This window comes from Syngnathus leptorhynchus, chromosome 18 (assembly GCF_054491065.1).
Source record: "Syngnathus leptorhynchus isolate UIUO chromosome 18, UIUO_Slep, whole genome shotgun sequence".
Lineage (NCBI taxonomy): Eukaryota > Metazoa > Chordata > Actinopteri > Syngnathiformes > Syngnathidae > Syngnathus > Syngnathus leptorhynchus.
In genome coordinates, this window is record NC_141212.1 from 1,620,202 (window position 1) to 1,644,343 (window position 24,142).

Genomic DNA, 24,142 nt, shown 5'->3' on the forward strand with positions numbered 1-24,142 from the left:
CGCCCTGTCCGTGACGTCATTTGAGCGCACTGTGAAATGCTATGAAAAAAAGTTTTGCTTTTGAACGCACTTAATTTTAGTAGCCTTAATATTGTATACATGTGCCTATTTAGTATCCCCGTACAATACCAAACAAATTTGAGTGACTTTACTGAATGAATTTCAGTGCTGATCATCACACAAAAACAAGAATTTCACTGTCTTTAAATTCTGGGAAAAACGTACCTAACAGTGTTTTTTTTTTTGTAAACACATGCAGTCACATGGCATGGACACTGGTTTGCACAATACTTGGTCTATAGTACACATTGGACATTTTAATACATGCTACAGGACTATGGTCTTTTGAGATGGTAACATAATGCAGAGGAAAAAAAAGTGTGACCGACCCCCTTGTAACAAATATGCACACATTTCAACATTGATAATATTTCCAAATAAGCCACAGCCACTTTTGAATCACTTTTTCATACCAACGCAAATAGAAATCCGCATGGAAAGTCAAACATGACGTTTGTGTAATCTAGAGTAGTCTACTGAATTTCTCTTTGTCCATTTTTTGGCAGAGATTAAACAAAGGAACTCACTACTGCCGCAGGAGTAACAGACTCAGTCTGACTGGTTCAGGCTCATCTAGTACAGCGTGTCCACTGATCAAGTCAATAGTCTTGAACCCTTTGTCCAAACAGCCCTTATCTCACTGTCAGGTCCACTGACCCACACGTCACATGGGCAGACATTTGCGATAACATCTGCGAGCCGAGTACAAAAGCTTGCATCGCCGCCGTCGGTCCTGTGTCTTTCGCTCTCGACCATTCTTCCTCCCTGCTTCAGCCATGCAGCGTCTCACGGCCTCCTGCCTCCTCCTGGTTCTGGCGGCGTCTGCCGCCTACTCGGCCCTCATCCTGGACAACGGCGGGCCCATCATGTGGTCCCAGACGGCAGCGCAGATGAGCGACCTGCCGGTGCAGGAAGGGATTGTGAACCCTGACCCGTGGAACTTCCTGCATCGCATGAGCTTCTACAGGCTGATGATCGCCAACACCGACTCCTTCATGGGCTCCATGGGCACCGGTGCTACTGAGAGTCCCCTGTGGGGCCTGCCCCTGCAGTTTGGATGGATGCAGACCTCAGGTGGGCTAACAAAGACCATCCATTCTCTTTTTACACAACGCCTTATCCAGAATCATTCGCAGATGAAGGCTCAGACAACCCAAACAAACCAACCTTCCATTAAGCAAAAAGATCATTTCGCAAAAGCCTTATTTCTGCATGACACTCTCCAGGCCGTCTAGCTGACCCAACCGGCGCCACAACCTGCGGGCTGCCAAGCGGAGATACCACGTGCATCTCACCCCAGAGCTGGTGGGGCTGTAAGTAACGACTCCGATGCATGATCACATGAAAAACATACCCAAATGATAAACGGTTTTCTGGATCATCCAGGCGTCAACCACTTTGTGTCTGTCCTGCCCTTCCTGTCCGCCGCTCAGCAGGGAATCTTCGGTCAAGGAGTCCAGGTATACTTTGAAACCTATATCATCAACAAATCTGTGAATTACCTTTATCGGGTCGTTAAATGGTAAGATTTTGCCGACAGGTCCAGATGCAAGGATCCGATGCCACGGTGGGCTACTGCACCACCTACGCCGAGTGCGCGACAAGCTACCCCAATGTGATGACTCAGTGGGACGCTTTCTTCCAGGTAGGTTAGCGCATGCGTTAAGCTCGCTTTGAAGGGCGGGGTCTCACTCTGTACTGTGTCTGCACATTGGAAGGGCCTGAAGGCCTCCACGGACTCCCCACTGCCCGATAACGAGAAGAAAGACTCCATCCTTGGTCTCTACTGGGCTGCCCACATGGCTTCGCTGAATGCTGCCTCAGCCTGCAGTAGCAAGTAAGTCACAAGCTTGAGCTTCAATAAGATTCCCAAGTGCAATTCTGACTTCAATTTCTTCCTGACATTCAGGCAGACCTTTTATTCCGCCCCTGAGGTGAACTTCGCCTCCAGCTGGCTCAACTCGGCCGACTACGTGTCGGCGGCCAATTTCCAGTCCTCCTTGGAGAGGTCTGTCACGTTCCTCACGCCGTTGCCGGGACGTATCCTGCAGGTCGGTGAAGGACTGGCTTACTCTGTTTGCTTCCATTCTTCTTGTAAAACTTTTTTTTTTAAATTTGGCTCGATGAAAAGGAGACCGACCAAGCACCCAACATAGCTGACATGACTCAGGAGGAGAACCACACGCTGTCCATCTTTTCCTGGATGAAGAACATGAACACCATGCTGGGTAGGGATTTTTCAACTTTGACCTCTACTAACCTGCGAGCCTTTTGACTAACTGTGGCGTTGCAGGCGGGTCTCTGCTGCGGATGTGGCGCAGCGCCATGTGCTCGGTGACCACCCGAGAGAAGGGCAGAGAGATGCTGGAGCAGCTCCTCCTCAATCCCGCCTTCGCCACCACCTCCTTCCTGTCCATCATCACCAGCATGGCCACAAGCTGCTGAGGGGACCATGAAAAACATCTACTTCACATGTGTCTGTTTTTTTTTCTTTGTTTTTTTACAGCAAACAAAATACAGCAGTTGGATGGCAATAACTCATTCTTTTATCACACAATAAAAAAAACCTTTAGGTCATAAAAGTGTGTGCTATCATTATCAACACCACATTGTGTATATGAAATATTATATAAGATCCCTTGCCACTTTCCAGAGCGTGTATTTAATGATCTTGTGATATTTTTCTTGTAAAAATTGTGAACATGAAAAAAAACCCCAATCTGCTAGACAGTGTTAACATATTGATTTTATTGCAATTATTCATTTTATGCAAATATAACTACACAGACATTGAAATTATTATCTTTTTTTTAAAGTCTCATATTCTGAATCAAGATGGATAGAAAATGTCCACATTTGACGATGTGATTCGCTATCTCATACTGTAAATCATTGACAAAATAGGATACATAAATAAATGCAAGCAACGCAATAAGAGAATTTTTAAGACATGGAGAGAGTCAAAGTCACTAAGAAGAACGCTCGCTCCCCATAAGGAGGTCGGCGCTTCAGCCTTGCTGCAGCTTGTGGAGTTTCTGGGACACGTCCTCCAGCTCAGACTTGATGGAGGCGAGGTTTTCTACTTCTGGGTCCTGATGACATTACAACAAATTTTGAATATTTTAACATGTAGATGAAAACAAGATTTGAATGTATCTTACCTCCGACTTCCTTGCGGCGCTGCCGTCCTCCTCCTCCGGCGTCCTCCGAGAGAACATCTGCAACTCCTTCTCCTCTGGACTGCGGTTCCTCGTCTTCTTCTCCCTCCTCCTCTTCTTCACCTCCTCTTCCTCTGAGACCTCCTTGGAATGATGGGGGGCTTCCTTCTGCACATGCTTCTCCACACCTTTGAATTTCTTTCGAAGCAAAGTCCCTTTGCTCCTCTTCTTCATCCCCTCCTCTTCGTCCTCCTCCTCCTCCTCTTCAGCAAATCTCTTGTCCTCCTCCTCCTCTTTGGATGTATTTTGTCTCTTTTCTTCTGATTCTTCTGATTCTGAGAAAACAGATGTAATGTTCAGTTCTGACCTTTCCCACAAACAATTTTGACGAACATACGCACTTTTTAATTTGTGTCGATGAAATCACTCAAGTTTTCTGTGTAGCATACCTTCATGATCCTCTTCCTCACACTCGTCATCCTCTTCCCTCTTCTCGCCTGCCGTCCAAATTCCACCGTCTTCACCTCTCTCGTCCTCCTCTCCTGACCTCCTCGGTTCCTGGGAGAGGATGGAGCGCTCGCCGAGACCTCCGAGTGTGTTTAGCATGGCTTCATCTTGAGTGAAATTCAATTGTGAGAGTGAAATTGATTGACGATTGTGTACGGATGGGGGGGGGGGGCAAAAACAAAGCTACCTTGGGTGGCGACATCTTGCAGCTCCTTCAGGAAATCGTAGCGGCGAAGGAGCATCAGGAGGCGTTTGTCTGGAATACGGGCACACAAATAGAACAACTTGCAGCAAATCAAATGATCAGCATTATTAAATAAACCTGGAAAAACAAATACCTGTCCTCAAGGTGTGCAAACATTGCTGGCTGACAGGAAGTGGGCGTGGCCTGGACAGCACATCTCCTAGTGCCTCCACTACACATTCCATCACCTGAGATGATACAAAAACGTTTTTTTTAAAAAGCGTCCAACTTGGATGTAAATTGAGAGAGGGAGAGGAATTGAAAGAGAGAGAATGTGAGTGTGTGTAGAGAAACATCAAGGTTCAATCTGCTTAATTAATTTTAGCCCTCTAAATAAACAGACATCACCCCCCCCCAGTGAACAATTCACTTAATGGAGTTGTATCAGTGTGTGCGTGTTGCACCCCGGAGGACAGATGATTAGGTCCACATGCGCCTTGCAACTACAGCATAGTTAAAATGACAAAAATACTGGGCAATAATCATGAATCAATACAAGAAAACTGAATAAGGGTACCTAATGAAGTGGCCATTACTATGCACTTCACGTTCATGAATGAAATTGAAATCTGACATTTTTCTACCTTGACGTCGTCATCCTCCAGCACACTCGGAGTCACCGGCAACAGTAAAACTGTCACAAAAAATGGTGCAAATTAATTGCATCATTATAATAATGCGAATTTTAAAACATATTGTCTCACCGCTTTTGACGAGGAGAGTCAGCGTCAGTAGCGCAATCATGTTTGAAGAAAATAAAATAAAATCAGGAGCGCAAAATGTCGCCGGATGTAGACGCTTATTTGGCCAAATTGGATCTCAAAATAATATTTGTTGGATTAGGATCGCATCCCGTCGGCGTTTGTAATATTTGAACGTCCTCCAGCGGGGATGGATCCAACGTCCTCGCTCTTTGCCTCTCCGCTCGGCACCTCCTCAAACATCCAGTCCCCTATTTATAAGAAGGATGCTGGTCCGGATGTGACGTCAGAGAGAAACAGCGCACCTGCTCTTGCCACCATCTTGGTAAGGGCGTGGATAGCAGTAACCATTAACCATCAAAGTAAAAAAAATGTGCATGTTCACTACACTACCTGTCTGGTAACCTAAACCCAGAGCAATATTGAACCATCATTTCTAAAAAGTACATTGTTGGCTTCATTGTTTTGTCCAAGTGTCCAGTAAGCATAATTAGTTATTAGTTACTGACATTAAAAGTGAGCTGTTTGCTCAGCTTCGAACATCACAGAGGACCCGAGAGTCGCTTGTTGGGCTTTTTTTTTTTTTTTTTTTCTCCTTCCTAGCAGACAAAAGACGGTGAGCTCGTCCTTGTTTGCCTTGCATGAGGCAACCGGGCCCTGTTGTTTAAACATGAATATCGTTTTCTTTGAAGCTCATACTAAGACCTTTATGTAAGCCAGCAGGCACAAAGAGTTAGACAATGCAGTTGCAGGTGCACCGTGTTTGGAGCCAGACGCATATATCAGATGATAAAGCTCACATTTACAATACCAATCTAGCAAACATGGAACCTGAGAGCAGGTCACAATATAGACGTCCTAGCTCTGGGAATCAGTGAGTCAGAATATTGAACAAAAGTCACAAGTTCATTTGAGTCATGATCATTTTATACCATTTTGACAACGGTCGTGTGTGTGTGTGTGTGTTTTACAGTGTATCGTTCAAACAAAGATGTTCATTTAAAAACAAACAACAGTCACGATAGTAGAGCTTTATAAATACGTTCTATTCGATTTCAAAGATTCTTTACAAGTCACAAACAATTTAAAAACATTAAAAGGTAGAGTTGAAAAAAAAAAATGGTTACAGGAGATTGAAAAAGGTCCTCTTCATCAATACGATCTTTCCGTTAACAGTACGAAAAGACTTACTTTCAATGAAGTTGTCATCATCTGCTCGGGACGAGTCCTACAAAAAAAATGGACGCCCGATCGCCACCAGGACAGACAGCAGGGAGTAGATGAGCTCCGTCGGCGCCATGTGGGGTCCGGAACATTGACCGGACCTGGCCAAAGGGGGTCGGGTGAAGATGTACGGATGCTCCTGTGACGCCACAAACACAATATCTCGCTCAATGAAGTTTGTTAGAAGCCTCGCCAGGTTGAAGTCTATGGAGGCTCACCGTGGGTGGGCAGACGAGGGTGATGGGGTCTGAAAAACTGCTCACCACCGTCTTCCCCCCCTCAGGCTGAAACTGTGCACACAGAAGCGTGGCGCGATGCTTTTAAAGTCACAATAATAGGAATAGTGACGCAAATGTATGGCGATCATGAGATTGTTGACCATGTTGTTCCACAGGCCCTTGGCTAGCTCCTCGTGGCCTTTGATGGTGAAGTGGAAGCAGTCATGGGTGAAGAAGCTCATGTCGATCTTGCCGCTCTGCTCGGAGAGACCGGCCAATCAGAAAGCGGAAAGGCAATTCCATGCATGATGATGTCACGGCGTTGCAATGTGGGTTACGGGAAGGCGAGGAGGGTCGGCTTGTTTTAAAAATGGCTGGAGGACCACCGCAAAATCGTCCCTGAAGAAGCGATTGGCGAGTAGCAACGCCTCCAGTCGTCTCTGTGGAAGAAAGTCAACCCGGACACTTTGGAGCATAAAATTTGGTTCATCACTATCAGACCAGCAATAAAATCTCAAGAAGTCATCAGCTATTTTAGTCAGAGGTTTTGGTTGCACCTGAAACTCCAAATTGATTTCCACCAGCTCACGTAGCTCAGCAGACTGCCCCCCTGGTTCAATCAGACACGAGCAGAAGGAGCTGGAGTGGATTCAAGTCATATTAGACCGTTAGCCGGAAAGAAGTTTTCCTTTCAAACTAAAATAAACTGCAGACAAATGTGAAATTTGGTTTCCAGAGGACGTTTGATGATGCTACTCACCGCTGGAGAAGGCAGCCCGGCGTGGGCTTGTGCACCTCCCTGAGTGTCTGCATGGGAAGAATCTGCACAACGTTAACAATCATGCGAGGAACCTGAAAAAAAAAATGGAAAAAAAGACCTTCAGGCCCTGTTTGGATCTTATGAACATTTCAAAAAACAGACCACTTTATCTTTCATTGACCTCATTCATAAGCATTTCCAAGGAGACGGTCATGTAATGAATGAAGTTCTCAGCAGAAAAGAGAGCCTTTCAGGGAAAAAACCCAGAAAATTCAGAATAGTTTGATCAGATATTGTGACTCTTATGTATGGATAACACCAAAAAGAAGACACACCTTGTCTTTGCAATAGTCACAGATATCATTCATGCCCATGAGGATGGTCAGAAGCTTCCAGTCCTTCTCAAAGTTCAAACCCTGGAGGGAGACGAGAATATTCTGCTGTCCCGATACTTTTGACCACCAGCCAACAAAGCCCATTGTGTCTTACCTCAAAACTTCTAAGCGTGTCAATCAAGTGTCTCGTCTGGCCGGGGAGATTGCTAGCACGGAAAAAGGGGGGGGGGATTATTTGCCGTTGCCATGGAAACCGATACGGCGAACATAACATACAAGGTGTTGTGTCCAGTCACGGCCAGGTTGAGGCCCGTTTCCCTGAGGTGGGCCTCCATGCCGTGAAGCGTTTTCCCCCGGGCGGCGCCCAGAAGGTTGGGATTGAAAAGTTTGATAATGTCTGACGAACACGAGAACGGGAAATCAGTGTTGAAAAAGACAAAAGTGATTACAAAAAAAAAAAACTTACTGGGCAGAGTAATGACGTCTTCATATGAGCCATAACCGCCAATACTAGAAGACGACAGACGGGATTTATTTTAGGGCGGTGTAATCATTTAAAATTTCATTTTTGCTGCCCGCCGTACCTCCAGGAAACATGACGAAACTCGATGGGAATACCCAGAACGGTGGTGGCGTTGGCGCCGATGGCCGTCTGCACGGAAAGGAACAAAACGTGCAGGTGTACCTAATGATATGGCCCAGGGAGCATAGAAAACAAAAACAGGAAGTGCACTTACCGTGAGTGAGTCACCCAAGGCGGCCACCGCTTTGATATCGCCTGCCTTCACCAACTCCACTAGGAAGGAAGATGAAGAAGATCATGCAGTGCGTGCGTGTGTGTATGAAAGAGCTAGCGACCCACCTGAAGATGGGGCTGAAGGTGAGGGGCTCATATCGGGACACAGGAAAGATGGATGCTTGAAACCGATTGGACGAGTTTTCTCTGGAAACTCCTGAAGAGACGTGGTTGTTATTGACTTATCAAATGTGACATAGCAACGACAAGATTTCATTTTAACTAATTATTCGCCATAACTGAAAACAAAGTTAAATACAGTACCATATTGAGTTCCTTCTTGCTGTAGTGTCGTGTTCCCTCTTCATACTTCCACCGCCAGTTGTCACCTGAGAAATAAAAAGATTTGTGGAAAAATAAGAGTAAAAAAAAAAAAAAATACACACACCACCAGCAGCAGCACCACACAGGGTTTCCAGCACTTTACCTTTGACACAGCGGGTCACCAGCAGACACGTCGCCACGGCAACGCAAAGCCACCCCATAGTAGTAGTGGTGTGCAACGGGGGCAAAGTCGGTCAGTGGGGCACCCCTGCAAGCGAGTCACTATCGCACTTTCAGCATTTTAGCACCGAGGCCCCGCCCACTGGGGGGATGACTGACACCGAGTTGAGTCCAATTGGAAGCTTCGCTTTCTGCACAACATCTGTTGGCCTGCTTTACTTGAATATTTTTTATTTTTAAGCACATGGGAAATAATTGTTGAGATTGAAAAAAAGAATTTCCAGGACCTAAAGAGTGATTTGAAATGAGAGCCTCAAAATAATCCATGGACTATTATTTCTTCATATTCACCTGTTTTATTAATTTATATATAAATTTAATAAAGACATTTTAAAATGACCAGTGTTTCATTTGATTTCTTTTTTAATGCGTCAATTCCTGTGTTTAATGTGGAAAGAAAAAAAAAGTGGTGTCATTTTTGGTTGAAAACTAAGTTTCTTCAAGGCTGTAGTTGTATTGAAGGTAATTCTTCAACGAAAACAAACAATGAGCGAGATTAAAATTAAATAATGACGGAGGGGAAGAAAAAAAAAACAAAAGTCTGGAAAATTCCACTTCAGCTTCTGTATAAATTAAGGTTTGCTTAGAACTACACTCTGGAACTAATGTGTCTATGGCAAAAAAAAAGAAAAGAAAAAAGTCTGAAATTAAATGAAGCATGCAAAAAAACCTTTCATCCAGATGACTTTGAAAACAGATGAGTGTTATTTTCGTTGATCGTTTGGACGCCATCTTATGTTTCACTCCCAATTCCCGTGAGTCCCACACCCGTGTCTTCCAGGGAAGAAACTGCACACACCGGCAGCCATTTTGAGTTTTTGGGAGTGAGCCCTAGTGCGGCTGTGTCCAGTCGGCAAGTGCGATCTACTCCAGAGAGCGTTTGTCCATTTCCTGTCTTTCTCATTGCAGCTCCTCTTCCTCATCTTGGGCTGGCGCTTGCTCCTGCGGGGTTTCCGGGGCGGGCGGCGGCGGCGGAGGAGTCGCCGGGGGCGGCGGTGCAGGGGGTCGAGGGGGCATCATGATATGCTGCTGCCGTTGGCGCTGGCGGTAGGCGATGACGGTGCCGAGGAGCAAGGCAAGGATCGTCATGAGGTAGAGGTCCCACTCGGGACCCAAGAGCTGGTCCAAGTCCACATGAGAGACCAGCTCACTCAGCTGACGACAAAGGCAAGATCACATTGGAATTTGAAGAATCAGATTTTTCATGACATTCTTTTTTGGGTTTTCAATCTGTACACTGTCAAAAAAAACGAGCAGGAAGTACTCACATTGAGGTCCCGCATGTACTGTAGCGTGTAGACCAGACCCAGCTTGCACAGAGCCAGGAAGACGGGCACCTGTGCATCGGGACTGGCTTCCGCCGCCATGTCGTAGAAGCGCTTGGCCAGGTGGATGTCCTGTGCGAGGGCCGGCGATGTCATCCATCACCTTTTGTCGACGAGTGTGGTGCGACGGCCACGTACCTGTTTGATCCCCAGTCCCTTCTCGTGCATGTAGCCCAGGTTGAACATGGCCTGAGCGCTGTTCTGCTGCTCCGAAGCCAGCCGGTAGTGGATGATGGCCGTCTCGTAGTCCACGTCGGTTCCGAAGCCGTAGAAGTGGTAGTCGCCTAATTTGATCCTGGCCACCGTGTAGCCTGGCGAGACAGCCTTTGTGTCATGAAAATGCCTGGTGGGATGGATATCTAAGACGGGATGTGTGATCACACCTTGAGCGGCAGCTCTGGTCCAGTGGAGCAAAGCACGAGGGTACGTCTCGTTGTCGTTGAAGATATTGGCGCCTTCTAGTGGGGCGAGGAGGCAAATTTCAAATGTTGAAGGAAAATGCGGGTGGATGGGGGGGCATATAAAAGCTACAATGTAGTTTTACTTTGGTCCAGAATGAAGGCCACGTTGCTCTGGGCTACCTCGTAGCCCTGCTCGGACAGCAGCAGGTACTGCACCAGCGCCGCGTCGCTGTCGCCCTCCTTGAAGCTGGCGTACGCCGTCAGCAGACGCTCGGACCAGCGGCCGCGCTCGCACATGTTCTTGAACAGCTGCACAAAACAGAACACGCACACTATTTTGTTGGCTAGTTAGCCAGGATGAGTCGGCTGTGTGTGTCTGACCTCCACGGCCGTGTGACACGAGCGCATGACGCCGGTGCCGGTGGCGTGCATCTGCGCCAGGTTGTAGAAGGCCAGGATGTGTCCCGCCTGCGAGGCCAGGTTGAAAAACTTCAGCGCCTGTTTGTAGTCACGCTTTACGCCCATGCCATCTGCGGCACACAAAAGCACTTGAGACAGATCCTTGAGGGATGCCTAAAGGAAAATAAAAGCGGAGGGGGCGTGACTCACTGTAGTACATGGTGCCCAGCTGCAGCTGGCCATCCACCCAGCCCTGTTCAGCTGCCTTCTGGAAGTACTTCAGCGCCAGCTCATAGTTCTGAAAAGGACGTACAGCTCACGTCGGGGATCTCAGTGGATTGCGCAGTATTGATGGAGAAATGTAGTAAGTGGTGTACCACTGAGACGCCTCTTCCGTACAGGTACGCCATGCCCAGGCCGCTCTGACCCACGGGGTTTCCCTGGGCATGATGAAAAGTGGACCGTTTTGTAACTGCTAACAATTTGAATTGAATAAAACCTTCAAAGGCGGGCTTACCAGGTCTGAAGCCTTTTTGAAGTACTGCAGGGCCGTATCGTTGTTCTGAGGCAGGAAGTTGCTGCCTTCACTGTACATCTGAGCGACACAAAAAAAACAACAACCACAATGTCAATACAAAAAAGAAAAAAAAAGTCAATAACTAGTTCCACGCCTTTCCAGTAGATGGTAGTAATACACTCACTTTGCCAAGAAAAGCCATAGCGTGTGTGTTTCCTGCATTGGCAGCCTGGTTGAAGTATTCGTACGCCCTCTGTTGGACAGCAAACGTCATGACACTCTTAGCAGTGGAATATAATGAAGGATTTGAAAAATAGCCTCCAAAAAGGGATGAGATACCTGGTGGTTCTGTTCCACGCCACGTCCTCCGTGCAAGTGAAGTTGACCCAGTCCCACCTAAACAGGGTAACAAGGGTGAGGTTCTAAAACAGTTATGGCCCAGAATTTGGGTGTCAATCGGAGTTTGGGTTCGTTTTGTTTTACCTGCGCTTGCACGTCGCCTTTCTCGGCAAGGAACTGGTAGTACTGGATGAGGTCCTCCTCCAGCATGCCGCTGCTGGAGCCCGGGTTCTCCAGCTCGTCCAGCAGCCGGATCTTCTGCACGGCCGAACCGCCCGTCAGCGACACGTCGTTGGCCACTGAGTCATTGGTGGAGAAAGCCATCAGCGCCCGCTTGGACGCTGCAACCGTGGCGGCGCGTTCTCACCTTGATTGGCCACCAGCTTGTAGTGCGTCAGCGCAGACTCACAGCTTTGAGGAACGCCCACGCCGCCCCAATATCTGTAACCCTGATCGCGGCAACCGTATCAACAGGAAGGTTTTTTTTTTTTTAAATATATATATATATTTGAATGCAGCTGTTGTTAGCATAACGCACCAGAATCATGTGGGCGATCAAGTTTCCTCCCAGGGCACCAAAGGTGTAGTACACTAACGCCTGCAACAATAGAAGGAAATAAGAACTCAACTATTTGTTATTATTGTTTTGTTTTTTTATATTTGAATGCAGCTGTTAGCATATTGCACCAGATTTGTGTGGACGATCAAGTATTATTCTTATATTGTAAAATAATAAGAGAATATAATATGGGTGTGCTACTACAGTAGCAATATTTTAAAATACAGAAACGCACACACACTCTACACACCTTGGCTTGACTGGAGTTAACTCCAAGTCCAGCAGCGTATAGAAATCCAAGAGCCTGTGGGACAACAAACAGGCAGAGCAATTGAGAAATGCCCCCCACCCAAAAAAATTGTGAATGAAGCAGATTATAATGATTCCCGAAGTACCGTCTGTGCTTTCGGGGAGCCCTCTGCGGCGAGCTTCTCAAACATGTCCCTGGCACGGCTGATGTTCTGACTCATGTAGTCTCCGAACAACATGGCGTAGGCCACCTTCTCCATGGCACGCTGGTGGCCTCTCTTGGCCACCGTCAGCAGGTTCTGGTACAGCCTGGAGACGGGAGGCGGGCGACTCGAGTTGGACAGGGTAAAAGAACTACAAAAAGTTGCCGCTGGGGGAAACTCACACTTTTCGCTGGATCTTCCTTGCGGTGTTGTTGAGCAAGCGCAGGAAGTCCTGGTACTCGTCCTCCGCCTCCTCTGCCTGCAGTCTGAGCTGGGTCTGCTGCTCGGCTATGGGAAACCAATGCGCTATTACAAACGCACAAAAATCATGCGCAAAAATAAAATGCACGTACAAAATACGCATGCACGTGTTGCAACTTACTTTCACAGAAGCCCCACTTCTTGTCGTGGTCGTAGTTGTAGGTGGTGGCGCACCACAGGCGTCCGTCCACTCGGCCTTGGGCCGTGCAGTCAGAGTACTCTTTGTTTTGGAAGACGAAGGGGAAGACGCAGGGCTCTCCGTCAGCTGTGCCGCCGTTCACCACGGGAACTGTCGAGGGAGTTATTTTTTTTTAATAAACATCACATCTGGAACCACGTTGACATCTTTGTTGAAATGGACATTATCAAAGTGGCTAGGTCGAATAAGTGGAAGTGGAATGCAAGCAAAGGAAACGTTTTACTCGCTTGACGGGGTTAGAAATTATGTGCGAGCAGGTGTGCGGCGCTTGTCATTTCTCAAGGGAGTGTCAAGGTTGCGAAAAGCAGCTGCTTTTGACACGCGTCAGCAAAGTTGACAGTGCTCATGTTTGCATGCGCTTAAAAAGTGACAAGCTGTTAGTTAGTAGCAACCTGAGCTGTCGCCACCGAAGTGATTGTTTGTACAGTAAATTAATCCCCGTTTATAAACTGGCCATATGTTCTAAATCCATCCGCAATAGATAATAAAAATATATATGCGTGAATTTTCAAGTCTTACTTTGTTTGGGTTTCTCCACTTGTACGTGTTGTTCTGGCAGGTCCTCCTTCTCTTCTCCCGCCAGAATGTCTCCTGGCTGCTTCTCTTCTTCTGAAACATGATGGGCAGAAGGCGGGGTGTCGGTAGAATCGGGCACTACAATTTTGGAGCTCAAGCGGATGTCGTCCTCTTCTGTTTCTGGATCGTGGTAAGGCTGCAGAGAGCAAAGGAAGGGAATTATTAGCATTCCCCAAATGATTGAGGTTTAAGATTTTGGGGGATTAGTTTGATCACAATATCCTCCTGCAATGCTGATCATATTGCGGTTTATTTATATAATTCTCCTGTTTAGACGCACCTTAAGTTCTGGTCTGTCATTCCCGTGTGGCTCCTCGTCTGTTAAAAACACCAACAAGTCAACATCAGTGTCAATTTGATAGATAGTCCACAGTGCTGCTACGTCCCAAAACTCCTGCAAGCACATGCACCAAGAGGGCACAGCAGCTAATCAAAGCCAAGCAAGCAAACTTACCAGCTGTGAGCCCGCAGGCGAAGACGACGAGGAGAAAAGTGCAAATAAACACGGCTCTCCCCATGGCTAGCCGCTAGCTTGAGCTGCTGTCACCGTCTCTTCTGTCCCCGCACATCCAGCAACGATTGCGGCACTCTAGGACAAGTGACGCTACTAAAACAAACCGAATCACACACCTTTCACTGAGTCACCTGCATTGGGTTCTATTCGTAATGGAAGGTGTGTGTTGTTATCAAAGTCGGTAGCTGTCAAAGATGCTAACGATGCTAAACGAACTGCTTCACTGTGGCTGAAATGACGTCCGGCTATAGTTAGCGTTGTATGAATAAGTAAAACAATATCTTAGCAAAGCAGCAACGTGCGACGCTGCTCAGTCAAAAAGATACTTTACTACCTGCGTCGTAATTATTTCAAATGTATACGTTCAATAACGACTAGGTAAATATCCAAAACTAGACGTTTGAACGAAGCTGGCTTCTAAAGCTTTACGAGCTTGGCACTTCCTTGTTCTCACAATTTGACCAATCGTCGCACGGCTATCTCGTCTGGTTCTCACAATCTTAACCAATCCCTGCACTTCTTGGGGTAGTAGCCAATCAGCAGTGGCCAGCGAATGATAAGCCAATCTTGTAAATACACAATTCTAGCAGGTGGGCCGGTCCGCCACACAAAAACACGCTGATGAAATGATGTTCATAATAATTTAATATTAATTACAATTGACACAATTGTCCACACAAATGAAAAATATGTAATGAGCTTTATTTTTGTCTAGTGTTCTCGCACAATATAATGATAAGCGACCACATCTCAAGCACAACGCGTTTGACGTCATAAGCCTGCGCCAGTTGGAGCATTCCATTTCAGTTTTTGTCAGAGGGGCGATGTGTTCCACAAAACAGTCCCGATTAAAGACGGAAGCGTCTTCTACCAACAGTTTTGAATTGGTGTATTCAATTAGATGTTTAGTAAAAAAATGTGGCGTCAAAGTGACGATTTTAAGCTCCTGTTTTAATGGCTCATTTCTGTCGTTAACAAACATTACCCAGGGAGAAATGATGTCATCCGATCGCGAATCAGGAAGGCGGAAAAAAGCCAAACATTGATCGGCTTTCTCTTTTACAGTTTTGCATATAAATAAAATGTAAATACAGAATATTCAAAAGACAGGAAATTTAAAAGAAAAACCAAGAGATTCAATTGAATACTTGTACGTTCGTAAGAAAAAGGATGACGTCGGACACTCGAAGGGCTCACTGTTGTGTCTAAGCGCCCATTTCCACTCTTGTTGCATTTCGACGTTTGTTGTGAGTCTCCGATGCCCTTGTTTGTAATTAGCGTTTTCGTGTCCAAAAATAGCTAGCTGTGGACTTCTAATCTATTCAACATTCCATGAGCCTCACAACTTCCATAGCTCAGCGTGTTTACCAATTCGGTTGAGATAGAGAGGTTCTTGGTTCGAGTCCCGCTGCAGGCGTCAGTCTTATACCTTGACTTTTCATTGCATGCGTAAAACTATTTTATTTACTGCTAGCGCGCGCCAACAAGTAATTGGTGATTGGATTTCTCACTTTACGTAGTCACTAATGATCATGGCGTTTTAATACGAGACCACTGGTAATTCGAATTTATATTAGCAGCTGCATTTCAATCATGTTATATTGTAACCTGCTCCCTTCCACTTCTATGACCTCTGACCTTAGCACAATGAGTACCAGGCTATGCAAGACCTGCGGGGGTGTGGACATCGATGTGGACCAGGCTCGGGGCAGCGCCGTGTGCACTGGCTGCGGCTCAGTTCTTGAGGACAATATCATCGTTTCCGAGGTCCAATTTGTGGAAGGGAGTGGGGGAGTGTCTTCTGCCGTGGGACAATTCGTCTCTACTGATGGTGAGTGAACATTACACCAGTCTTCTAAACATTAACTTAAATTGACAAACCAAGAAATTGGCACTGACTACATTGAAATTGTTTGACCTGCAGAATCTTGTATTAACCACAAGCAAATGACACTTTGATAAAGCACAACTTTACTTTTATTTAAATTAGAAACTATAACAACAACAACTTAAGGCCGCCATCTTCTAATCACACATTCTCACCCTATCTGGCCTTTTTCCGCCGTCGCTTGCTCAAATCCTTCTATCCCTCGAATGATGCCATGGTGATCACTGGCGCCGTATTCGGCAGAAATGCTGCAACATTTCTTCTGATTGGAGCTCCTCAACTTGACACCAGAAGCCATTTGAGAAGTAGAGCCCATGCTCCCTTCCATGACCTTCTTCTCATCCGTGTCACGAGCGCTTAGTTCTTGGTCACTCAACACTTTCACAGGGCCGCTAAGGGACACCATCCCACGAGACCTGCTCGGTACCAGCGCCAGGACACCTCCGAAAGCGGGTCCATTCATACTTTGAGATGGTCCTGAGGAGAAATAGGGAAATGTTAGGACTTGCTTTTCATCTCAACTGCAATGTGAGCTATTGATAGTTTAAGTCCATACCTGGTATTTGAACGTTCTTCACTATGGAAGACATTTTGCCACGACTGTTGGCACTGCTGGCTGCCGTCTCACCAGAGTGAAATCTTTGGTTGTTATTTGGAAAATTGAGTCTGCTTTGAGGTTTAACTCGAATATTTTGAACATTGTTAAAAGGGATTGGTTTGTTGGGGATTTGGCTAAATTCTGCAGAGTTCTGAGGAACTGGAATGTGAGGAGTATTGCCAGGCCTCCTCTGGAACGTGTGATATGGGCCCGAACGCCGATGTCCCTCACTGGGCCGCTTCTTAGAGTTCCACTGAGGCTCGTTTGGGTTTATGAACTCTCTTTGGTTTACAGAAGCCCAGTTTAGTCTTGTAGCAGAACTTTCAGGATGCAAACTTGGGATGGAGTTGTCGTACCCGTGCGATGGCTGAAAGCGGCGCTGTGCCGAGTAGGAAGGAAATCCTTCTTGCCGGTCTTTGTTTGGAGATGTGAATGGAGGAGGAGTTGGAATGTCCTCATTGGGTGGCGCTTCAGTTTGCTGGCTCGGGAGTTTGAGCTGCATCTCGTTTTGGCGTTCAGGCTCAACTTCTGGCCCCCAGGCTTGCTCACTTTCTGGTTCGCTAATCATTGAATGTCTAGAAAGTTGCGGTAAACAGTCAAGAGGAAGATTCTTTGGATCTGCGGGGGAAAATAGTTACATTCATTAAATTTTATATTGCAAGCTTACATAAACACAAAACAGACCTGTGAGGCTTCCGAAAATGTCGATTGACCCAAATCCAGGAGTTTTAGCTCTGGAGATCCGATCCGCCGTCAGTCTGTTAATTCCACTTAGCGGGTAGAAGCACCTCACAGTTAACCTTTAGAAATAAAATATATTTTATTCACAGATCTTGAAAATAATTAGTATCATACTTTAATCTTCCTTTACTTGAACTGAGAATCTCTGGAGATGAAATTGGGTCCATCTGAAATGAGCAATCTGTCGTGAAGGATCTCGTTCTCGTAAAGCATGTAGTCTCCAACCTGTTGGGCGCAAACATTGACATCGAGGCACGCTCTGCTTCTAAATTGAACGTACCGTGGTCCTGGTCCCACACGAGTCCAGCTTGAACTGGAAAAGAACCCGAGTGGCGTCGGTTTCTTTGGGTCGGCAGGTTGGGTCCAGTAGGCTGGTTCTTCCCGGATGCACTGTGGGCCAGGTCGCCGTGGGCGTCGTCACCACCGTGATGATGCCATCCGCAGAACACACTAACAAACAAGGAGATGTAAAAGAAAAATGAATGCCACTTGAGGACAAGTCAAAATTAGCGTAGCTTACCTATCATGTCTTCAGTTTTGAAGAGACAGTGTTTGGATGTGGACGTCTGAACCTCCAGAGTTTTGGAATCTCGAAGAAGCAGCTTGAACGTCCCATAAAAGTTGGACAGGTTGATGTCCTGAAACAGCACACACAAAAGTTGACATTTATGGCTCACAAGTTTGATCCACCAGCACCACTTACTTCATAAGTGTAGCCGATGGAAAAGACGGGAACTTCCAAAACTATTTGTTGACTGTCGTTGAGGAGTTTGTAGCCTCTTTGAGCGGCCAGTTGTGGAGTCAGCGGCTCCTGGTCGACGCCCACTTCCCAGAGGGACTCCGCCCCGGGAGGCACGGCCACGCTGAAGACCATTCCTCGGTCCAAACACTGAGCCGTGATCTTTGGTGGATCTTTGAGATGGTGGGTGTAAGTCACATGGTTTTCAGGAATGGCAGAATGAAGGATGTGCTCTTACATTCGTTCAAGACTTGGGCTATGATCAAGGTGTGATGATAGTAGGACTCCTTCTTGGGCATTTTGGTCAAAGTGAAGTTGACGTCAATGGAGTATTGGACCAAACCTTCCCCCATGTACTGTTGGAAGACAAGTTTGGGACTTTTCCCGCCACTTTTGAATGATTATAGAATTCTTACCATCCTCCGAACAGCAGCATTGGAAAAGGCAAGATGGAGTTTGTAAGCTCGGCTGCCGTTGAGATGCACGACAGGGGTGACGACCAGTCCGCCTTCCGTTGCCTCCATTGCCATCTGCTTGTGATTCACTTGGACCTTTTCTAAAATAACATCACCGGGAACGTTGCCCAGATAAATTCCGAACAAGCCCTCGTCGATGGCAGTCTCTGGAGGAAGACAAGTCGGACGTTGTTAGCATAAGCTTGATTGTGGCTAATGCAAACGTGGCGGAAGACTTGCGGTTAAGGCTGAAAGGTGGCCGACAGAGCTGCGGCGTTTCGAGGACCCTGACAAGTCGGACTTTGGTTTCAACGCTGCCACTGTCTTGATACTCAGCCAGGAACTGATGTTCATACAATAGAGAAATCACAAACGTCTCCTTGTACATGTTGTTGGCCACCGAACTCTGGAGGAAAAAATTGAATAAAATACAGTCAAGTGTTGAAATGACGGCAGGTGCTAGTCTGAAACTGTCGAGTTTACCTTTATGTAGCCACCCTCAGCGCCAAAGGGTACTGAGATTCGAACCAGTTGTTCTTGTTGGAGCAGACTGAAACCCTTAGCAGCGGCGCTCAGCTCATCCAGCATCACGCCGTCCACCTCCAGACGCTGCTTCAGACTTTTAAACACCGCTCCCTCGTCGAGGAGAGGCCTGGGCACATCCCACACCAGCCGGACGCCATCAAAAGAAGCCGAATCTGAAACGTGACAGATACAACAATTTGTTCTCAATACTCGGCAGACCCCGCCCCTTTTGATGAAGACTTACTGACGGTGCAGGCCATGGACATGTCAATCATCACCACCATCAGCTGAGTCTTATAGAAGAGAAAAACGCCAACCGACACGACGGGGACACCATCCACCTGAGGATTCAAATGGTCAACATTTCAGTTTGTTGATCTTGCAAAAGATCCAAATGAGCAACCAGAATCCCAAGTACTTGGATAAGCTGGGCCTCAGCAGTTTTGTAGGGAGCTCGAAGCACCGCCCTCTTGGCGGTCAGGCTCAAAGTGTAACCTCTGCTCTCCGCATTCGCAATTGACAGAAAGGTCAGTTGGCCATCAGCTTCCAGGAACATCAGCTGAGAAGCCCAGCTGGCTGTTTTCAGAGCCTGCAGTACACAAGTCAAGTTTACCCATTTGGGTCAACACGAGGCAGCCATCTTGGAATCGAGAGTGACCTGGGAAAGGGCCGCGTACTCGGTTTGTCCGACTGGTCCCGGCTGGGCGCCGCACGAAGCCTCCCGCTGGACATTCACCTGACAACAAAGACGTGTGAGCTGCACAGCCAAGGCCTTGACTAGACCACCTTACCTCCATGTAGTCCTCCTCGCACATGATCTCCCGCTGGACGAAGCTCAGACCAGAACACACGGCTGAAACAGATTGGCTCATCCACTCTGCGCCACCATCGCTCACCATCACATTAAATTGGAAGGTGAACACTTGGTCATCCTTTTAAAAAAAAAAAAAAAAATTAAACCTTCAGGTACAAGTCTGGATGGGGGCAGAGCCACGCTACCTGGATCAGAGTGAAGCAGGAGTAGTACGAAGCTCTGAAGGTTGTGAAGCCACCCGCCTTGAAGGTGCTAACTGTGTAGCCACAGCGGGAGGCCAGCGAACTGCTGATGGGATGCACACCATTGGGATCTAAGTCGGCGTATAGTAAGGGGTCATAGGGTCAACCTTTGGACCATTACAATGAGGCTTAATGTGTGGACTGACCTATGGCCTCAAACTGGACCGTCTGTTTGGAGAGCACGTGAAGCCATAGATAGCCGTCCCGACAGGCCCACTCAACTAGATTTGTGGGGGAAAAAAAATTAAAAACAAAGTCCTACTTTCATGAAGGACATCATCTAAACATTTTAAGCAATTTACCTTCAACTGTCGCGTTAACCAAGCAAAGAAAAGTGAGAAGAGCGATCCTGGAAACAAAAAGTAGTTCGTTGTCACGCTTGCATAGCAATTGGAAAGTCCAAAATTGTCACAACTCACCCGAAGAAGACAGCGGCCGTCCTCATCTTGCAATGAACTCAACTCACGTTGAGCTAAAGTTCTACCTGTGCGGCCATGTGGGGTTAATAAAGAGCAGGTTGACCTGGCAAACTAACTGCACCTGGCGCTGATTGAGTTTTTGTGGGCGTGTCCTCCTCAGGTCCAGCAAAGACTCCTCTGCTCGGTTCTGGCTTCCACACCAACGTCGGGAAAGAATCCCGAGCGCAGACGCTTCTAAGTGGTGAGCATTTTTTTTCTTCTTCCATGTTTACTTTTATTGTTTATCTTGAGCTTTTTTGTGTGTGTGTTTATCAGGGAGGCGTCAGATCCATCATCTTGGCAACCAGCTGCAGCTCAACCAGCACTGCCTGGACACAGCCTTCAACTTCTTCAAAATGGTGGTCAGCAGACACCTGACGCGCGGACGTAAAACCGAACACATCATCGCGGCTTGCCTCTACCTGGTGTGTCGCACCGAAGGGACGCCACGTATCCCATCATGCCGTGCGGCGGCGGCGCCCGCTTTGTGTCTTGCCTTGTTCTCTTGTGTAGCTTCTTGAACCCCTTCGTCAGATATGTTGCTGGATCTGAGCGACCTGCTGCAGGTAAAAGCCACGCCGGGGCAAGAAGAAGACCACAAAAGTATTTCCAAAGCTGACGACTTTATGATGTGTGTGTAGGTGAATGTTTACATCCTGGGGAAAACGTTCTTGTTGTTGGCTCGGGAACTTTGCATCAACGCTCCCGCCATTGGTGAGAAGCTGCTCTTCAGCCTTCTTGTTTTTTTAACGCATTGGTTCTCCAACGTTAGCGCTCCATCATGTGTTTTTTTTGTTTTGTTCCATTTGATGATTTGTTCAGATCCGTGTCTGCTGATCCCTCGCTTCGCTCACATGTTGGAGTTTGGGTTGAAGACTCACGACGTGTCCATGACGGCTCTTCGTCTAGTTCAGAGGATGAAGCGGGACTGGATGCACACGGGCCGCCGACCCTCTGGACTGTGTGGCGCCGGTACAACAATAGCTTAATGCTAACGTATCATGCGAAATGCGCCGCTATTAATTGCACTAATGTTTTTGGCTGGCCTTCGTCTTCAGCCCTGCTGGTGGCGGCCCGCATGCACAAGTTCCGGCGTACGGTGAAGGACGTCATCGGGGTGGTCAAAGTGTGTCAGGCCACGCTGAGGAAGAGGTGAGGAGTCCAGCTCGGCCGACATTTGTCCGGCCGGCCCTTTTGGACACGGCTCCCCTCGTCTTGCAGGCTGATGGAGTTTGAGGACACGCCCACCAGTCACCTGACCATCGACGAGTTCATGAAGGTGGATCTGGAGCAGGAATGCGACCCGCCGTCTTTCACCGCCTCTCAGCACAAGAACAAGATGCAGCAGGTACGTCGTGGTGGTGGTCGTCCGCCCGTCCGTCACCTGCTTCATGCCTGCCACCTTCCTTCCGCAGCTGGAGCGAGAGCTGGCCAAGAAGTTGAACAAGGTCGAAGGTCAGACCCGAGCGCCGCTGCGCCAAAACTCACCATGAGTCTCGACTCCTGCTGACCTTCTCGCCTACTTCTTTCAGGAGAGATCAGCTGCTACCAAGACCAGATTGAGAGCGAGCTGGAGAAGAGCCGACCCAAACTTCGAGGAATCTACGCCGCCTACGTACACAAAATGGGTGAGCCAGCGCCCAAATGGGAGGACGCCTTTAGAAGAACCCAAGTATGAGTACATTTTCTCGCTAGACCCACAGGACAAGAAAATCCCGGCAGACTTGACATCTGAACCTGAAGATTGTGACCTCCAAAGCGCCACCCGTCACCTCACGCAGAACTTCCTGTGCCAAGTGATGCAAGAGGAGGCAGGGTGGAGCCCGGAGGACCGTGGCGTTGAAGAGCCGGCGCCGGAGGAGTCCGAGGCGGAGCGAGCTTCACGCCAACCGCCCTCTGTCGCCATGCTTCTGCAAAGTTCTGCCGCTTTGGACCTCCAGCAAAGCTTCCAGATCTTCAGCAAGGACCACGTGGAGCGCGACATGTCGGGTGAGGCGACCGACCGCTCCGTGTCGTCGTCAGAGACGGCGGAGCGTCACGCACACCTTGTTTTTCTCAGAGGAGGACGAGAATTCGGAGGGCGGCGAACTGGATCTGGATGGTATCGATGAGCTGGAGATCGATAAGGTGAGTTGCGCAATCAATGCAAACGGCAAAGGAGGATCGTGACCACAGCTGGCGTGTGCCCTTCCTTCAGTACATCCTGAGTGACAAAGAGGTCCAAGTGAAGACGCAGCTGTGGATCCAGCAGAACCAAGAATACCTGCAAGAGCAAAAAGGTTCTTCACATACACACACACACGGTCAACAAAAAACAACTCGTGACTGACCGGTGGATGGATTTCAGAGAAAGAAGAACGAATTAAAAAAGAAAAGGAACTGGGAACGTACAAGGAGGTTTGTCTCCTCTGCCGGCCCTTACAGGAAGCGCCGAGCTCTTGATCCTGACGGCTCGTCTCTTTGCAGCCCAAGACGTCCAAGAAGAAGAAGAAGAAGGACAACGGCATCCAGGCGGCCACGGCGGGCGAAGCAATACAGAAGATGTTGGTGAAGAAGAAGATCTCCGCCAAGATCAACTACGACGTCCTCAAAGACCTCAACGGTGGCCAGATGGCCAGCGAAGGCAGCGACGCTCCTGAAAAGGCCGCCCCCGAAGTCCCCATCACACCTGCGAGAAAAAGACGCCGCCGCAAGAAGGCGCACAACGACATCCTCTTGGACATGGCAAGCCGCTCCAGCTTCATGGGCAAAAGGTGACAAATCAAAATTAATAATCATAATTGTCCCGTTGAGCAGTCAATCACAACAGCGTGCTTCTAATTTGTTGCAGGCTTGGCCCGCTCCTCTCAGGACCACCAAAAAAGAAAGGTCCGTCCAAGGTGAGTTCCTCAGCTGCTCTCGACTTGAGAACGTTTCACATCAATATGAATCAATGCGTCAAATATGGGCAAAAAAAAAAATGGACCTGAAATTGACCTGAACGTGACCTCGCAGGTTGTTTCCGTGACGACGAACACCACGACGGCAGAACGGCAGGTTGGACCGGAACTTGAACTTGACGTGCAGTCCAGCGGCCTCAGCATGGAGGAGACGGAGAACCAGGAGAGGGTTGAAGATGAAGAGGAGGAGGAAAAGGATGAAGAGGAGGAGGAAGACGAATGTGTCAGCGCTCTGCAGCTTGCTAAACGTCAGCAACCGATTTGAATTGTTAAATTCCACTTTGGCGACTCGTTGATTGATCATTTTGTATTTTTTGTGTGCTTTAGATTTCGGCTGTTTGGCGGAGGAAGAGGAGGACATCTAGTTTTTAAACTTTTTGTATGGCTTTTAAATGATGTAAATAGGAAATGTAATGAATTTACACTGCAAGATGCACATTGAAAACCCCGTCCAGGACCAGAATGGGCTTGTTGACCTGTTGTCCTGCTGCCACATCCCCTTTTGTCAATACGGGGTTTGTCCAACCAGGTCAATCAAAACAAAGAAAAAAAAATCCATATTAGTTTCTTCTGTTTTTTTATATATATATATTCATTGCACAGTGGCGCTTTGAGAAACGAGTCTACTTGCTCTGTAATATTGTAAAAAAGTGATTTGTAATATTCTTTTTTGAGTGCGGTGTTTGGTTGCGTG

At 47.5% G+C, this 24,142-nt stretch overlaps 6 protein-coding genes across 7 annotated transcripts; 2 read left to right on the plus strand and 4 right to left on the minus strand.

Moving 5' to 3' along the window:
- Nucleotides 1-792: 792 nt before the first annotated feature.
- leg1.1 (liver-enriched gene 1, tandem duplicate 1) lies at nucleotides 793-2,642 on the plus strand. The gene is made up of 8 exons (XM_085938255.1): nucleotides 793-1,134; nucleotides 1,287-1,373; nucleotides 1,447-1,520; nucleotides 1,601-1,705; nucleotides 1,779-1,897; nucleotides 1,970-2,111; nucleotides 2,192-2,288; nucleotides 2,354-2,642. Exons 1-8 carry the CDS (start codon nucleotides 837-839, stop codon nucleotides 2,503-2,505), a joined length of 1,074 nt encoding a protein of 357 aa, XP_085794381.1. The 5' UTR covers nucleotides 793-836; the 3' UTR covers nucleotides 2,506-2,642.
- A 150-nt stretch (nucleotides 2,643-2,792) lies between these two features.
- chga (chromogranin A) lies at nucleotides 2,793-4,881 on the minus strand. Its single transcript, XM_085938256.1, has 7 exons — nucleotides 4,674-4,881; nucleotides 4,554-4,603; nucleotides 4,064-4,157; nucleotides 3,913-3,981; nucleotides 3,668-3,832; nucleotides 3,222-3,553; nucleotides 2,793-3,152 (listed from the first exon to the last, which is right to left on the minus strand). Exons 1-7 carry the CDS (start codon nucleotides 4,711-4,713, stop codon nucleotides 3,069-3,071), a joined length of 834 nt encoding a protein of 277 aa, XP_085794382.1. The 5' UTR covers nucleotides 4,714-4,881; the 3' UTR covers nucleotides 2,793-3,068.
- A 206-nt stretch (nucleotides 4,882-5,087) lies between these two features.
- On the minus strand, nucleotides 5,088-8,514 carry LOC147042219 (phospholipase B1, membrane-associated). The gene is made up of 16 exons (XM_085937738.1): nucleotides 8,431-8,514; nucleotides 8,268-8,332; nucleotides 8,070-8,160; nucleotides 7,945-8,003; nucleotides 7,792-7,859; nucleotides 7,674-7,717; nucleotides 7,484-7,604; nucleotides 7,362-7,413; nucleotides 7,208-7,288; nucleotides 7,054-7,119; nucleotides 6,873-6,964; nucleotides 6,670-6,751; nucleotides 6,451-6,552; nucleotides 6,274-6,369; nucleotides 6,113-6,184; nucleotides 5,088-6,033 (listed from the first exon to the last, which is right to left on the minus strand). Exons 1-16 carry the CDS (start codon nucleotides 8,486-8,488, stop codon nucleotides 5,899-5,901), a joined length of 1,284 nt encoding a protein of 427 aa, XP_085793864.1. The 5' UTR covers nucleotides 8,489-8,514; the 3' UTR covers nucleotides 5,088-5,898.
- Nucleotides 8,515-8,890: 376 nt separating this feature from the next.
- Nucleotides 8,891-14,518, minus strand: sel1l (SEL1L adaptor subunit of SYVN1 ubiquitin ligase). 2 transcript variants are annotated; one of them, XM_085938108.1, is made up of 21 exons: nucleotides 13,990-14,518; nucleotides 13,816-13,853; nucleotides 13,479-13,671; nucleotides 12,882-13,049; nucleotides 12,682-12,787; nucleotides 12,443-12,605; nucleotides 12,298-12,351; nucleotides 12,027-12,086; nucleotides 11,856-11,937; nucleotides 11,633-11,787; nucleotides 11,489-11,545; nucleotides 11,334-11,402; nucleotides 11,150-11,227; nucleotides 11,010-11,072; nucleotides 10,843-10,930; nucleotides 10,615-10,763; nucleotides 10,377-10,542; nucleotides 10,216-10,290; nucleotides 9,971-10,143; nucleotides 9,776-9,904; nucleotides 8,891-9,662 (listed from the first exon to the last, which is right to left on the minus strand). In XM_085938108.1, the coding sequence occupies exons 1-21, from the start codon at nucleotides 14,051-14,053 to the stop codon at nucleotides 9,408-9,410; spliced, it is 2,385 nt and encodes a 794-aa protein (XP_085794234.1). In that variant the 5' UTR covers nucleotides 14,054-14,518; the 3' UTR covers nucleotides 8,891-9,407. The 2 variants fall into 2 exon arrangements, with proteins under 2 accessions (XP_085794234.1, XP_085794233.1); XM_085938107.1 differs by having other exon boundaries at nucleotides 12,682-12,805.
- A 531-nt stretch (nucleotides 14,519-15,049) lies between these two features.
- On the plus strand, nucleotides 15,050-24,005 carry LOC147042221 (transcription factor IIIB 90 kDa subunit-like). The gene is made up of 19 exons (XM_085937200.1): nucleotides 15,050-15,296; nucleotides 15,693-15,880; nucleotides 20,631-20,711; nucleotides 20,786-20,959; nucleotides 21,044-21,075; nucleotides 21,151-21,223; nucleotides 21,332-21,481; nucleotides 21,568-21,661; nucleotides 21,731-21,857; nucleotides 21,925-21,964; nucleotides 22,042-22,137; nucleotides 22,205-22,498; nucleotides 22,569-22,636; nucleotides 22,707-22,788; nucleotides 22,857-22,906; nucleotides 22,976-23,262; nucleotides 23,340-23,388; nucleotides 23,504-23,696; nucleotides 23,776-24,005. Exons 2-19 carry the CDS (start codon nucleotides 15,697-15,699, stop codon nucleotides 23,811-23,813), a joined length of 2,112 nt encoding a protein of 703 aa, XP_085793326.1. The 5' UTR covers nucleotides 15,050-15,296; nucleotides 15,693-15,696; the 3' UTR covers nucleotides 23,814-24,005.
- Nucleotides 15,931-20,579, minus strand: LOC147042222 (uncharacterized). The gene is made up of 19 exons (XM_085937199.1): nucleotides 20,471-20,579; nucleotides 20,354-20,400; nucleotides 20,198-20,272; nucleotides 19,995-20,122; nucleotides 19,787-19,927; nucleotides 19,654-19,731; nucleotides 19,414-19,584; nucleotides 19,240-19,336; nucleotides 18,954-19,168; nucleotides 18,711-18,876; nucleotides 18,432-18,637; nucleotides 18,254-18,371; nucleotides 17,980-18,188; nucleotides 17,797-17,914; nucleotides 17,557-17,726; nucleotides 17,407-17,501; nucleotides 17,220-17,335; nucleotides 16,494-17,153; nucleotides 15,931-16,414 (listed from the first exon to the last, which is right to left on the minus strand). Exons 1-19 carry the CDS (start codon nucleotides 20,494-20,496, stop codon nucleotides 16,089-16,091), a joined length of 3,162 nt encoding a protein of 1,053 aa, XP_085793325.1. The 5' UTR covers nucleotides 20,497-20,579; the 3' UTR covers nucleotides 15,931-16,088.
- Nucleotides 24,006-24,142: the final 137 nt, after the last annotated feature.

Bases quoted from the DNA above. Each gene is read 5' to 3' on its own strand.
- leg1.1 (XM_085938255.1), top strand. From the start codon at position 837: ATGCAGCGTCTCACGGCCTCCTGCCTCCTCCTGGTTCTGGCGGCGTCT. The intron at 1,374-1,446 runs GTAAGTAACGAC...TGGATCATCCAG, and splicing joins ACCCCAGAGCTGGTGGGGCT to GCGTCAACCACTTTGTGTCT. The intron at 2,289-2,353 runs GTAGGGATTTTT...GTGGCGTTGCAG, and splicing joins GAACATGAACACCATGCTGG to GCGGGTCTCTGCTGCGGATG.
- chga (XM_085938256.1), bottom strand. From the start codon at position 4,713: ATGATTGCGCTACTGACGCTGACTCTCCTCGTCAAAAGCG. The intron at 4,158-4,553 runs GTAGAAAAATGT...GTATCATCTCAG, and splicing joins TGGAGGATGACGACGTCAAG to GTGATGGAATGTGTAGTGGA. The intron at 3,982-4,063 runs GTATTTGTTTTT...CCCGTATTCCAG, and splicing joins TTTGCACACCTTGAGGACAG to ACAAACGCCTCCTGATGCTC.
- LOC147042219 (XM_085937738.1), bottom strand. From the start codon at position 8,488: ATGGGGTGGCTTTGCGTTGCCGTGGCGACGTGTCTGCTGGTGACCCGC. The intron at 7,860-7,944 runs GTAAGTGCACTT...CTTTCCGTGCAG, and splicing joins CCTTGGGTGACTCACTCACG to ACGGCCATCGGCGCCAACGC. The intron at 6,553-6,669 runs GTGCAACCAAAA...TTTCTTCCACAG, and splicing joins AAATCAATTTGGAGTTTCAG to AGACGACTGGAGGCGTTGCT.
- sel1l (XM_085938107.1), bottom strand. From the start codon at position 14,053: ATGGGGAGAGCCGTGTTTATTTGCACTTTTCTCCTCGTCGTCTTCGCC. The intron at 13,854-13,989 runs GTAAGTTTGCTT...TGTTTTTAACAG, and splicing joins CGCCTGCGGGCTCACAGCTG to ACGAGGAGCCACACGGGAAT. The intron at 11,403-11,488 runs GTATCTCATCCC...GCTGTCCAACAG, and splicing joins GCGTGGAACAGAACCACCAG to AGGGCGTACGAATACTTCAA.
- LOC147042221 (XM_085937200.1), top strand. From the start codon at position 15,697: ATGAGTACCAGGCTATGCAAGACCTGCGGGGGTGTGGACATCGATGTG. The intron at 21,076-21,150 runs GTAAAAGCCACG...ATGTGTGTGTAG, and splicing joins ATCTGAGCGACCTGCTGCAG to GTGAATGTTTACATCCTGGG. The intron at 21,662-21,730 runs GTGAGGAGTCCA...CTCGTCTTGCAG, and splicing joins CAGGCCACGCTGAGGAAGAG to GCTGATGGAGTTTGAGGACA.
- LOC147042222 (XM_085937199.1), bottom strand. From the start codon at position 20,496: ATGAGGACGGCCGCTGTCTTCTTCGG. The intron at 18,877-18,953 runs GTAAACTCGACA...TTTTTCCTCCAG, and splicing joins CTGAGGGTGGCTACATAAAG to AGTTCGGTGGCCAACAACAT. The intron at 17,336-17,406 runs GTAAAGGAAGAT...TTATTTCTAAAG, and splicing joins TCCAGAGATTCTCAGTTCAA to GTTAACTGTGAGGTGCTTCT.